Source organism: Argentina silus (assembly GCF_951799395.1).
Source record: "Argentina silus genome assembly, chromosome: 2".
In the NCBI taxonomy this organism is placed as follows: Eukaryota; Metazoa; Chordata; class Actinopteri; order Argentiniformes; family Argentinidae; genus Argentina; species Argentina silus.
This window is the reverse complement of record NC_139656.1, coordinates 15,807,652-15,822,020: the sequence shown is the minus strand read 5'-3', so window position 1 is coordinate 15,822,020 and position 14,369 is coordinate 15,807,652. Positions and strand designations below refer to the sequence as shown.

Below are 14,369 nucleotides of genomic sequence, written 5' to 3'. Positions count from 1 at the left end.
ACTTTTTTGTTTACTACATAATTCCATATATGTTCCTTCATAGTTTTGATGTCTTCAATATTAATCTACAATGTAGAAAATAATAAAGAAAAACCATTGAATGAGAAGGTGTGTCCAAACTTTTGACTGGTACTGTATATATATATATATATATATATATATATATATATATATATACAGTACCAGTCAAAAGTTATATGGTAATGCCTTTTATATTATATATATATATAATTTGTTTAGTTCCTATAAGTGTCCTATGACAACCAAAACATTAACAATGGAGTAATAGGTCCTTATTGCTTTGGTTATGATGAGGTTAAACAGTTGTTCAACTTTCATTCTTTAAGGTATTTAGTTATATCAATCATAGTCAATGGGTATGTCATTCATCAATATATCATTATTTGTAAATACTGAAACAATTACAGTGACAGTGGCTTTGGCATAATGCCAGTAAGATAACTGAATACAATACATATTCAGGATTTCCAGCCACAGTACAATAACTAATAATGGCAGAAAGGTATTTTATATATAATCTCAACTCACATGGGTGGTGTTCACGATCTCCAATACAACTGAGTTTGCCCTCCTTGCAGGTGCTGAAATAAAAAGAAAAACAAAACAGATAATGTTAATTTAATGTACCAGTCCTCAAAATTCTGGAATAAGCAAAGTCATAGGCAAAATATCAGGCAATGTTAGTACTGTATTGCGTAGTGAATCACATAATAACCGCATTCTTACCACATGGTTCCATCCTTGCTGATGGCCTCCCCAGGGGGCACCACTGAGCCCTTGTAATAACAAGGGCAGCTGGTTGGTGGTACACACTTGCCCGCATCATTCAGGTAGGTGCCCTCAGAACAGATGCACCCATCCACAGGCTCGAAGGTGATTGAGCAGGTGAAGTCAGAGTTGCTGTAGCAGCGACAGGAACGGCCGGTGTTCTTTATGCTGTAAGCGTAGACCATTGTGCTGGGGCAGGAGGTGGAGTATTTTGCTGGGGATATCAACATTTAGTTTTAGTGCCCAAATGTAGACAACTTCATCTTACCTGAAGGTCTGTGCAAAGATCTTAAATATAATTATTGTAGTTACTTACTGCAGATCGTGTCTCTCCAGCCTTTGAGCTGGATGCCTGCAGCAGCACAAGCGTGGACATATGAGGAGACGGCAGCACACATGCAGTCCTCACTCTTCTCACAGTTACAGCTGTCATACATGCAGTTCTGGATGGAGGATCAAAGTCAGAACTGTATTTATAATAATAAAACATGTAAACAACAAACAGCTCTCCACCAGCTGGCATGCCGTGCCTTACATACTGTATGTTGGCTACACGAGCACCATCACATACAGTATACCTCAGAAAAGAAACTAACCTCTTTGTAAGTGTCTGGGCTTATTGCTGTGTGGCACAGGGCAAACACTCCTTTAGGATCTGACAGCAGAGAGCACCAGTGCAGGGCATATTTTTCTGAAATAGATGAAAAATAAACAAATAATTGTATCTAGGCTGACATTTATGAGCACTTGAGGCATTACCTACAACATTGAAAACAAAAATGGAAAAGTGTTAAACTATTTAATGTGTAGCTACCATTGTCAAAACTCAGACTGCAGGGGCTTTGAAAGCTACTTATGATGTCTGGGCAGCTGGCTCGCGTTTTGAAGGTGTTCGCAAAACCTATGGCTGTGCCCTCCGTTACTCCACTCATGGTCTTGAAATCATCCCCTTGGTTGTCATTGAAGTTTCCACAAAGACCTTTTAGGTGAACATAAAACATTTTAATAAAAGTAAAGAAAAGACTTCACAGAACCTTGGAAATGTCAGCGGGATGTAAAGTGAAGTCGTGTAAAGAGACGTACCGCATGTTCTCTGCTTGAAAGTGGTGCTTGCAGTGATGTAAATCTGCATGACTGGTATGAGTTGAATTTCTAACTGGAGGCCAAAAGAGGTCTGGACAATGATGTAAAATGTGGATGCTCTGAAAATGGTTGATCCCGCTATAAAGAACAAAGTAGAAAAATGATTGGACAATTAGAGAAAATCATTCAAATGTGAATTTTGTTGGCAACTGCACAAAGGTATGACATCTTCAGTAATATGTGTAATTATCTGTTCAATATAATGGTGTGCCTTAAGCTGTGGGTAATGGGTTTTGTGCATGGTTAGACTCAAGAACTTACTGATGTAAGGTACTGTATATTTGCAATTATAGCTTACCAGCAGAAAATGGCAACTGAGAATAGATTCCGTTGACAAAGACTTTTCCACTGGGTTTTATGTTAATCACCTGCATAATACAAGGGGGGCAAAGTGGGTCCAAACATTTAGTCAAGATATGAATTCACTTTTATTCACTGCAAATACAGCGTAAAGAAATACTTTAAATATAAATTAAATGTATATAATCACATTTTTGTAGGTGCAACATTTGTCCCTAATGCAAATTATAAAAGCAATGTTTATAGTTATTACAGTTTACAATTTATGCAAAAACATAACATTGAAAAGCAACATTTATAGCAGTCAAAATATGTCAGTGAGATTACTCACAGTAGCTCCTTTTGAGAGGCCCAGGGTAACGGCCTTTAGACAAGTCTCACTGTCGGAGAGCCCACACTGGACCAGATCTCCCAGTACAGTAAACTCCTCCCCATTGCATTCCTGAAAAAACATATGGAGACACATTGACTAGCTGGCACAAACAAGTGCATTGATGGCAGTAAAATCATGAAGTCTTGCCTTGTGGATCTTATTGAAAAATTATTAAAATACATTATCTCAGATGAGAGCAAAAGAGAACAAACTTTATTATGAAATGTAGAGGCACATAAGATTAATTGTTAATGTCCCAATGTTGTTTGGACCTTTTGGAATATAGAGGACAGAGTACCATGGAAAAATCCTTGTTGAATAAACTAACATAAACTAACATAAATAACAGCTAGTGGGGTTTGAATATACAAACTCAATCTGCCTCTCGAAACAAAAGTGTTGGAAATGCTGTAATCCAGGCTACATACATTAGACATACAAATACACCATACAATACTACAACATTTGAAGATGGCTGTGAATGTGAATGAGACTACACAATATTGTTGAGGAAACTGCATACTGACCTTGGCCAGAACATAAGAGCAGTCCCCGTGGAAGGTGTATGCTTTCCCATCAAAGGTGTTGATGTGGGATCCTCCCTCCACAGAACAAGTCGCAGGGCAGTTCTTCTCCTTGCAACCCCACTGACCACCAGCACAAGTGCTAAACGAGAAATATCAAATATGTTATGGAAGTAAAAAAATGTCACCCCTTGTTATGAGTCATAAAAGTCAGATTGTGTTGCCCCTATATCTTACCATTCTTTACAAGTGCTTGAATAAGACTCTCCAGGTTTGTAGGTTTTTCCATTTTGGCTGCAGGAGCATTCATTCAAGGCTATACAACCATTCTTGTTGATGTCATCCAAAACAGTGCCTTTGGGTGAGAGCATATTTGTTTATTTGTCTCCATTCCACCAAGGTCCACATAATGGGAGTCCGCTATTTTAAATTCAGTCAATTTTCGATGCCAAGGAAATTTTCCATGATTCATACTTGTTCAGTCAGAGTTCAAAGTTGTCTCCCTACAGTACCTGGAGGACAGAAGCATCCATCTGTGCAATGTTCCTCACAAAGGTGGCCTCTCTCAGGGTTGGAGCAGGAGTCTGTACATGGGTTTCCACACTCCTGGTATTCCATGTTGTATGGACATGACTTATCTGCACAAACAAGGATGGTTCAATGTTTTGATGCAAGGTTTTGTTGACAAAACATATGCATAACTTGACTGAATGTTGCTATGTAAATACAGAATGGTCATGCTTACAGCAGAACTGTTCAGTCCGCCACTGCTTAGGCGTCCCGCCTGCATGAACACACTGGCGGGAGTACTCTGAGATGGTGTTGCACAGGCAAAAGGAGTTGGTACTGTTATCACAGTGGCACAAGTCAGCCATGCAGGCCCCAACAAATGAATCAATGGACAGCAAGTCCTTACAGCTGCTAAAGGCAGGATCTGAGAGCAGCTGCTCACAAATTGGCTTCTACCAAACATAAACAGAAAAAAAGATGACACTTAGGAGGGGATGAGAGAGGAAGTCTTATATAAACAGTAACATAAGCACTTACAGTGACATAGTAAACACTATGATTGAACACTATGATGTCCACTCTTTCTTTATTCTTATCTTATAGAGATTACCAGATGGGAGCATTTCTGATTTGAAGGCAGGGAGTGTTCAGTGCAGCTTTCAGTTGGGCCGTCCATTTTCCAGATGTTTCCGAAGTCAACAGGAGATATTTTCACACCTTCATAAAATTAAAGGGAAGAATATATCCAGCAATTGTTCAATTCCATTGATATTCCGAACAATAGGGTTTACATTTTGCAACTTTTGCTCTAGTAAAAATTTACCATTGATAAAGAACTCATCATGGAGTTGAAACCCATTAAAATCTCCACATAACCCGCAGGTCTTGTTTCTGTATTTGATATCCATCTCCACCTATAAAAAGGACATCATCAGGGAAATCATCAGTGTAGATCCTGTTTAAAGCCCTTCAGTTCACATAAACATCAATCCATCTGCAATTAAGACTGACCTGAAAGTAAACCTCAAAGCCTGATGCAAACAGTAATGGTACTTGTATGAGATTTGAAGTAGATAATAAATATACGATAAACTTTAAATGGTCTTACTCCACAGACATTTCCAATGCCCATATGGGTTCAAATAAAGACATCAACAGTGCAAGTATTACAGTGTGGTAGGTTGTCTATAAGATTAGGTGGAGGATTGACTGTTTTAATGATTACAATATTCAACATTGTTCCTGGTCAGTCATGTAAGTCCTCTTACGTGCTCTTGTGTAAACCTCTATTGCATGGTCAGGAAGAGCTAACTATTATGAGTGTTGGAGTTCCCTGACCACTTAATGTAGTTTCTCCCATCCATTTTTTACTTAAAGTACATGGACTACAATATAAGGTATCTACATGGAAATTATTTATGTGTAATATTCCTACCAGAAGGGAGTCATCCTCATTCCATATGGCCACCAAACCCAGTTTTGCTTTGATCTTAATGTAGGAAGGAGTCTTCTCAATTACTACACCGGATTGGCTGAATGGTAGGGTCACTCTGAGGAAAACAAAGGATTAGAGAAGACTGTTATTTCATGCAATTTCTTTTTGTGATGATGTATTCTCTGCTCTGTCACTGGAGATGCGTGCTTGGACAAACATAACGATCACAGTAACAGTACAGAATGTTGTGTGTCATCATCTATATCCAAGCCACTGGGGGACCATCGTGATATCCAACTACTTAGCCAGGCATTGATTGAGAACAGCAGCAACCTGAGGAATCCTGGAGGAACTCACGTTTTATCATTGACAACAATGGAGCCCTTGGAAAGCTCCACCACAATCCCTTCCAGCTTCATGATGATTTCACTGATGGTGGTTACATTGTTCACCACCTGTCGCCTCATCTGGATGTTGAAGTCCTCATAGCTGCCTTTGCACAATGAGGTCAAGATATAGTTGCAGGTAGACGGCAGCTGGAAGACGTCCCCATCAAAGGTCTTGAAGTGGTAGTTACCCCACGTACTGCAGACTTGGCCATTATGTGCAGGACTCACGCCTGGGGACAAAGCAATGATCACCAAACTATCAGCTATGACAACATGTGATTCAGAGATTTTTGTCTTTGAATGCAGAGAAAAAAAGTGAGAAGGCTACTTTACAAGACACAGACATCTTCCCCATATACTGTACAGATTGTTTTTCTTCTGAAGAGTGGACAAGCTGGGTTGGTGGATGCGGTGTAGGATATTGAGGACTGACAAACCACTCTTTTTCCATCAGCACTTTTTTTTACTTGAACTGCACAAAATCTCCATCACATCAATGACAACAGAACACACATCCTAAAGTGTTTCTTGTATTGCATTGTTTCATGCATCCACAAACCCTAGCACCACTTGGTTTGACTGTTCTCATCTGGTTTATTGTCCTTAAGGCTAAGGACAATAAAGGGACATCCATTCATATCTGTTGCAAAACGTACCCGCAATTTCAGGTATCCTTGTCATAGAGGGGATGATGTTAATCTTAGTCTTAGAAGTGTCGGCTGAAAAGTAAAGGTCAATCAATAAAGTGCAGAAAACATTTGCTGTAAATTGTGCAATTCTGTGTCGACCATGCTATGTTGCTTGCTATTGCCATTCCTATGTTGACCTATTCATGAATCATGTCTAATGCTATAACAAAGACACATAAAGGCAGGACTGAACTTAGCCACATATCCTTTCATTGTTGTCCCATTAATTATACATAGAACTACAGTATTATGAAAGCACTGTAACAGTACAAATACTCAGACAACTCGAAAGTATGAGGTTTCCTGTAGAGCAAAATCATGAATTCTACCTACCATTTTGAGACGCAGTTAACCCAATTGACACTGCCATCCATACTGACACCCATGTGGGTGTCTCTGCTGTCCACATGGTGATCCTGTGGCTAGTGAACAGGTTCTCCACAGGTGGTTTGAGAAAGGTACTAAAGTTGGATCTGGCCTTTATACCACCTCTTTAGGGAGGATCTGATGTGTTGCTGGAAGTGAAGGTGTGGCTGAAGGTTTAACTTTGATCCCTCCCAGGGATGTAATGGTCCTCACATACCCATGTGAGGCTCCATTCTCATATTCTCATTGCATTGAATAAGACAGACAAGTGGCTCGACCCACCATTTAGTGAACATGGTTTATACCACTGTTAATGACACAACAGTAACCTAATGGATTTATTTTATGCATGAGGAAAACTAAATGGACTAAATAAACACAAAACACATGCTTTGGCTTACTTTTCCATTAGTATTAGTGTGTGTATTTGATTTGTTTATCATCTTTTGACTCATTCCAAAGATGATAAACACTCACGTAACACATTGTAGGTGTGTTCCTATCACAGGAGTGATTAGTAATTCCATCTATTGTGGTTGCCATTTCCTATTGTTTCTCTTATCAGAAATAGTCTTCATACACAATGGCAATAATGGTCTGTGACTCAATGTGAATGAAAACCCTTGTTTACTTAATCCAGTGTTATAAACACAGCACTCTTTCAAAATGCCATTAGCTTTGTTCTAATTTGGGCTCTCCTGGCCTTAAAGTAAAGTAAAGTATATGCCAATCAATAAATATGACGTACTTAAACTGTGCTCTTATGTCAAAGCACCACCTGACTCATGATAATAAACTCCATGAAAAGAATATAGATATTTTATTTCCTATACCATATTATCAGAATAATGGGAATTAATAAGACCTGAGTTCATATCCCATCCGTCACGGTGACACTCCTATGGGTCTGTGCATTGAGGAGGGAGAGGTCAAAGGGAGGGGGAATGGAGGTGCTTTGTCTGAGACCTGAACACATGTGTTAGTGTAGCAGGCTAAGGCAGTTTTGTGGCACACAAGAGACCCAAGTTTAATCCACGTTGGTCACAAAAATTCACTCAAAATTAATTCTTCAGACACTTTTCTATCAGAGAGTGGTCTCCACTCTCATGTGCTTGGTGGTTTGACTATGGTAAATTGTTGTACAAGTGCTCCTTATATTTGATGTCTATGTTTCCCTGTTTTGACCTTGCACTTTAGTAGTGAGAGATCTCTGAAGGGCCCTTCTCATGATCTGCATTATTGCACCAGACAAGCCATTGTTTTCCAACAGAGGAAGTGGCTGCTCTTTCCTAAATGGCTGCACCCTACTAGGCATCACTTATAAGGACATTTGGGGTAACTTTGACCAATGGCTGCCTTTAAAGTAAAAGGCCTCTGATGGAAACCTGCTCTCACCTCTAAGGTGTGTTTATGAGCCTTTTACTAGACAACGTGGTGTGTCTGTGGTGGGTGCAGAAGGTGTGGTTTTACACTGTTTCTTTTCTGCCTAGCTTCCCATAACTAGACATCTGTGTCAGCATGTTACAACAGTTGGCAATGATTTTGGTGGCAGTGTGTGCACCTCTAACTCAAGCTCTGTGCTAAATAGTAGTCGCAAAACTTGGCTCTGAAATAGATCAGTTATTGCATCTTTAAAAAACAACAACTGTATGCCAATTCTTATTTAGTTCTTAGTTCTTTAGATCTGACCAAAGCTTTTGAAGATCGGAAAGAGCTCATCATCATTCTTGATGGTCCAGATTACTGTCATTGTTGGAAAACTCTCGACACTGTGGGACCTGAAGTGCTGCACTCTCTCAGCTAGGAACCCCCTCTGCCTCGGTCACCAGCAGCCAACTGGTAGTTGCACACTCGTAGCCCTCATTACCTCCACCAGCCAGCCGTTATGCCATCATGCCATTATGCCTGCCTGGAAACAGATAACCAGCAATTAAGTGGCAAGAGAATGGAAAATGGAGTAAAAAGCTTCTCTTCAAAGATCATGTCAATCATCCATTTGAAATGTCAGATAAAGCCTGCTTTTCAACTTGGGCTAGGCTAGGCCCTGAGCTATACTGATTATTGAGTCGGGAACACATTTTTTGTAATGTTTTTTTTTATTTTTCACTTAGGCTAGCTAGCTAGTTATCTTTCTCTATATAATTGAATTGACACTGGATCTTAATGCAGATCAAATGTAGCAGTAGCCAATGGAGCTCAGCTCCGTTCACTGTAAATACTAAAATTGGGATCACCATCATATTATTCACACCACCAGACATGGTAACCAGGGCAATTACAGCCACTCTTTCACCAATGGCCATTCACCCTTGGACACTTGATAATGGATTATTCATACATTCCCAGAAATAAGTCATTAGTCTTTTGTTAAAGATGCAATCCTTCATTTGTTTTTTCAGCCATAGGTGGCCCACTGTTTTGCTATGAGGTTAAAAGATGGGGCAGGGAAAATGTGATCACTCTCAAATTCATAGACAGAGCTCTGGATGCAAAGACAGTCCATGAAACATATTTTAAAGCTATGTTTTATTTTATTTTATTTTTTTTAAATTTATTTTTGTAATAAAACAACCTTACGTTTAGGGTTATGTTCTAAGATAACTATTTAAGAATAGTCATATTAGAGAGTCATATTCCCTCGAGAATTGATGGGTATAGTATATATGAATTGAAAATACCGTCCTCCGATTTCTACCTCCACCAGCCTCCACTGATACAGATGTCCATATGCTGTGTGTTAATGGAGATCTTACTTCACTGTATGTTATTGTTATTAAGGGGACAGGCGGCTGCAGCTTGGTCTGGTCCTGAGGGCTTGTAGATGATCCACACACAATTCTTAGCTCTGAAGGGAGTCTCTAATTTGTTCAGTTAAAGATAGTCCCTTTGCTCAGTAAACAGATGCACAAATCCCAGATTGTGCCTTTAAGATATGGAAAGTGCATCTTTTAGAGAACAACCTATCAACCAATCTTCAAACCCTGAGTCCTAACCACGATGTCAGAAAAAAACTCCTGTTTATAAACTCCTGTTCCTACTCTCGTTAGGACCATTGAATTAGGTTATAACCTGGAGTTTTTTTCCTGATCAGATCATGTGGTCAGGAAAAAACTCAGGGTCCCTCATAATCATACATCCAAGGCAGTTGTGTCAGAGCCCGTGTTGACCTACACAGTAGGTATGTAGTATGATAATGTTCTAAAATACATGACAACCTTCTGAAAATATATAAACCATTTGCACAACAAACAGGAAGACTTATCAGACCATATAAGACCAAAGGAGTGTTTGGACTCTGCCAAGGTGTGGTGGTGGCCTAATCATGTTTGTATTCATCATTCACACATCATGGATGGCTTTTGGTGTTCCTTTTGAATGATTGCCACTTAATTGGCAACTCACTGCCACTCCTTAGTGTGCAACTCCACTCCCAGGTGAACATGTAGGCTAGCCATAGTATTAGTTGCATTGCCAAAATTAGTCAGCATTACGCCTTTAAGAGCAGGATCTGAGTTATGATATTTGCCATTTAAAAAGTGATACAGTTGTATTTGACTGTCATTGATAAGATCAAAATTATAATTTGAAAGAAAATTATTTGACTGAGATAAACTGAAATGTGGGTCTGGAGGCATGTAGCCAGCTAAAAATTACATGGATACGTCTTTAGGTCCCAACTAGAAGCCTGAAAATGTCATGAAATTATGAGCCTTGGAGACTTGGAGTGAGACTTCTAATTAAATGTTCTTTTGGTAAAAACATGTGTACTGCTGATTACAGTATAACTCCGGCAATGTTATATGTAAAATGTTATGTATGAAATGTTATATTTGAGTGGTCATACAAATACAATAGATCCTGTAGATTCTAAACATTGTGCAGAGTGCTTCAAACAGAACAATGTTTCAAACAAAATAGAAGAGAAAAAGGAGAACAACACTGGGAGAGAGAGTGTACATCACCAAGACCACTATTCAGTCCAACCAGGTTTTAGATGAATAAAAACATAAAAGATAAGTTACACTACTAACCTGTCTTAAAATAATGCCTATTTAGATTAATGTAATCAAGAAAACAATGTTTACAATAAGAAAGAGAAAAAAGTTAACTAGCTTCCTCTAAAAATCCTCTCACTTCTCTGGAATATGTTTTATAATAATAATAATAATAATGCATTTTATTTGGAGGCGCCTTTCAGGTCACCCAAGGTCACCTTACAGAAAAGAAGTAAAAGCAAAAGCATGACATCAATCATTAAAAACAAAACAAACAACACATCAAGATAAAAACAAGTGAAGTGCAGAGTGTCCAATTTATAGATAGTATGCCAGTTTGAACAGGTGGGTTTTGAGTTGGGACTTGAATGTTGTGATGGAGTCTGACTGTCTTATGTGTTATAACAGCATTTTTTTTTCTTTTTTTTTTTTCCTACATAAATCCTACCATGATATGTCATCTCACATTAGTGGCATAGTGTGATGGCTAAAGCAAAATCAAAAGTGCATTGGGGCCTTTTACAGTGTCAGAGCTAGCACTCCTGGAACACCGTTCTTATTTAGAGCCACAGTTTTGTCAAGAATTTTTCCAGAATAAAAAACAAACAAATGTAAAGCATGAAGGCAAAACAAAAAAATAGACACAGATAAAAAAAGACACAGCACGGTATAAAAACAAACAAACAACAAACATTTAATTTGAGTTGCTTTGAAGGGGGTTATACACATATATTCAATGACCAAATTACTATCATATACACCTCCTTTGGAAATGTTTAACTCTATATCTGCTTCAGGTCTAAGTAGTCCAAAGGCAAAAAGCAAGACCAGGTCTATCAGCTAAACACCAGCTTATCCCCTACTGACACTAACACAACATGTGTTCAAAGTAAATACTGTTCAGCTATTTACCACTCTCTCCACAGTGTGTCACTGCCCTGCAGACAGTGCTTTTCATTGTATAGGGAGAACTTTTGTAACATAATGGGAGTTCTTTACATTATTTTTTTCTGGGTGCAGAGCCTCAGGAAGAAGACTGTCAGTCAGAGTACATGGCGCAACAGCGTTTGTCCTTCAGATAGTGTGACTACTCTATTGTCACCGGGGCGTGACCTTTATTGTAACCAAGCGGACAAAACAATATGTTGCCAGACATAAACAAAGCAGGGTATGTACGGTACATACTCTAAAAACTTGAGAGTGATGTTATGATGCTGACAACAATAAAATGTCTATATGAGTGTATTAGTGTATTATATGTATTATTTAGCAATTGATGCTCTTTTATTGTTGCAAGCCCCTAGACTTTACCATTCCCTTGTAGACTGTATATGCATATTGTTGCATAATACATAGAAATATAATTAGTATGTCTTGTGTCTGTGTGAAAGCAATGAATGACAATTACATTTCTTTCTTTATGCATAATGATAATACAATATAATATTCAGATTTCACCTAGTACAGTATAATTTGCCACCACTGATTACTCAAGCAAATGGCAAGACCAGTTTTAAAAAAACATCTTAATAAACATATTGTGTCACAGCACCTTTCCTCCAGTCTGTTAGTAATTCTCTGCCTTTTATTGTTTCTTGGTCTCTGACAATGTTTGATTATTTTATTTTAATGTAGTATTGTCTTTGTGTTAGTCTGTGTTATTCTTCTCAGTAATATAACTGTTCTGTACTTTGTCATGTGTTTTAAGTTATGTGTGGACCCCGGGGAACAGCTAATGGGGATCCCAATAAACTAAACCAAACTGAACTAAACTAAACTATATTTCCGACTACTTTGATGCTAATATCAAATGTGTGTGCTCAACTTTCAAAACTCTTAACACAAAACTCAATAACACAAAACTGATAATACTTGTAAACCCAGTATTACTTCTAAAATTCAAAACCCTCCACTACACTCATTTAATTGAGGACATCTGTCAAATTGGGATCATTGAACCAAAATGGAAATGTATTGTGAAATATCACCAGAACATTTGCTTCAATCATCAACTCAAAAGATAATCATAGATTCACTGTAAGTCATTCTATCAATCAATTCATAACATCACAAAAAGACATGATACATATTTTTGGAGTGCAGAAGAGGAGTAATAGTATTCAATGTTTGACTATTTTTCCAAGTTGACAAGCAGTCAACTACAATTATACACTTTTTCTGCAATGTGAGGGTGTGCCAAAGCTTAGAAAGATGTTAGTCTTCCAGTTACAGTATCGTTACATATACTACTGAAGAACTACTGAGATTGTGACAAGAAGTTTACAGCACTAGTCACATAAATACTGTAGTATTGGTAATTTTTGATCCCTACCATATTTAGCAAGGCCACCTATTGCAATATATGATCACAGTACTTTAAGTACAGCAGATCCATACACACTATATAATAAAATCCAGACAACCCAAGTATTGTAACACTGCATTGTTTCAGGTGGTTTCACAAATAATCATTCTTTTTGCACTTTGACCTGGGCTGCTATGGCTGATGGACAGTGTAAGATGCTGTAGTATTACAACTGAAACAGACATCAAGTTCTTGCAAACAGTCCTCGAATTCCGAGTTGCTCCCGAACATGCGACCTCTGAATTGCCAGCATACGTGACTGTCTCCGCAAATTTCCAATGTTAACCAGCTGCGCCACCGAAAAGCTGGCAATGGGAGGCGGGGATATTTGAATTTGAGGGGTGAGTTTACCATCTCAACTTGGTCACACAACTACGATCATACAATGTGTGATTTGGTGTAGTTGTTTTACCTTTTAAATATGTAAATGAATGTCTTACACTATGTAATATATTTACTTGCATGATCAAAAAGTCTAGAATTGTAGCCTATACTAGCCAGTATTCAGTATTATCAGAGCAGTTGGATTAAATCATAGTTAAATATATTGTGGCCAATGACAAAACAGTCAACGGTAACCATATGTGAGTATTTGGTGTGAAAGAGTGGTTTAGTTAGGTATGTATTGTATTCAATCAATTGAAAACTTTAAATTGTTTATGATTGTGTTAAGAACTTTGAATGTTGAGCACATCTGGTATTAGCAACAGAGGAGTCAGTAAAAAGATCCAAGAAACACCCTATGTGTCCCACCTCTAGATACATAGGTGTAACAGTTATGAGCACTGACTCAGATTTGTGACACAAGTTTATGGAAAGAAGCCAGCAGACCTTATATGTACAGTATGTGCCGGAACTCACATAGCGCAACGACTAAAAATATGTGCCTATTTGCGTATGCAATTACACAATGCAATTACACCAGTGGGTGTTAATGCATTAAGATAAACCTTTTCTTCTGCAAATATTTGCATCTCGCTGGAATCCTCCAAGTTAAACAACAGTTACGTTTGGAAACCAAAGTGTACAAGCACTGTCAAATGTACATTAGCCTAAAAACATTTGCTTAAAAAGTTTCATATGTATGTTGTAGGGCAGCAAATGGACGAGTGGTAAACAGACAGACAGTGTCAAACAAGACGATAGATAGATAGATAGAGAGAGAGAGAAATTCCCTCCTCCGATGTATCCCACTGCTACTCTTTCCCCCCCATATTGTTTGTGCTTTATTGAGATTAGACATAGGGGTGGACACTTAGTTGGAAAGCTGATGCTGGGATCAAACTCCAGTTAGAAGGGGCAATTGTGGTCTGCAGTTGGAAGCATTTACCACTGGACCAGACTCCAGTTGATCCCAAGAGGACCTCAAGATAGGACACCCTTCTCATTGGTTAGCTGAGAGAGGTATGGCTAGAGAGTGCATCGCTCCATTTCGGCAGTCAGATGGCTCTCATTTACAATGAAATAAAACCAATCTCAGACAAATCTACT

The 14,369-nt window shown here is 38.4% G+C and overlaps 1 protein-coding gene across 1 annotated transcript in view; it reads right to left on the bottom strand.

Moving 5' to 3' along the window:
* LOC310801179 (mucin-5B-like) overlaps window positions 1–6,144 on the bottom strand; it is a gene marked incomplete at its 5' end in the record, with an annotated part of 29,137 nt that extends 22,993 nt beyond the window's left edge. The window contains 17 exons of the mRNA XM_083665174.1: window positions 550–602; window positions 748–1,003; window positions 1,106–1,232; window positions 1,386–1,480; window positions 1,604–1,768; window positions 1,873–2,010; window positions 2,231–2,300; window positions 2,564–2,674; window positions 3,133–3,271; window positions 3,367–3,484; window positions 3,642–3,767; window positions 3,875–4,091; window positions 4,250–4,356; window positions 4,463–4,553; window positions 5,075–5,189; window positions 5,432–5,693; window positions 6,120–6,144. Of these exons, the coding sequence (XP_083521300.1) occupies window positions 550–602; window positions 748–1,003; window positions 1,106–1,232; window positions 1,386–1,480; window positions 1,604–1,768; window positions 1,873–2,010; window positions 2,231–2,300; window positions 2,564–2,674; window positions 3,133–3,271; window positions 3,367–3,484; window positions 3,642–3,767; window positions 3,875–4,091; window positions 4,250–4,356; window positions 4,463–4,553; window positions 5,075–5,189; window positions 5,432–5,693; window positions 6,120–6,144 (2,215 nt within the window). The remainder of the gene's footprint in view (window positions 1–549; window positions 603–747; window positions 1,004–1,105; window positions 1,233–1,385; window positions 1,481–1,603; window positions 1,769–1,872; window positions 2,011–2,230; window positions 2,301–2,563; window positions 2,675–3,132; window positions 3,272–3,366; window positions 3,485–3,641; window positions 3,768–3,874; window positions 4,092–4,249; window positions 4,357–4,462; window positions 4,554–5,074; window positions 5,190–5,431; window positions 5,694–6,119) is intronic.
* Window positions 6,145–14,369: the final 8,225 nt, after the last annotated feature.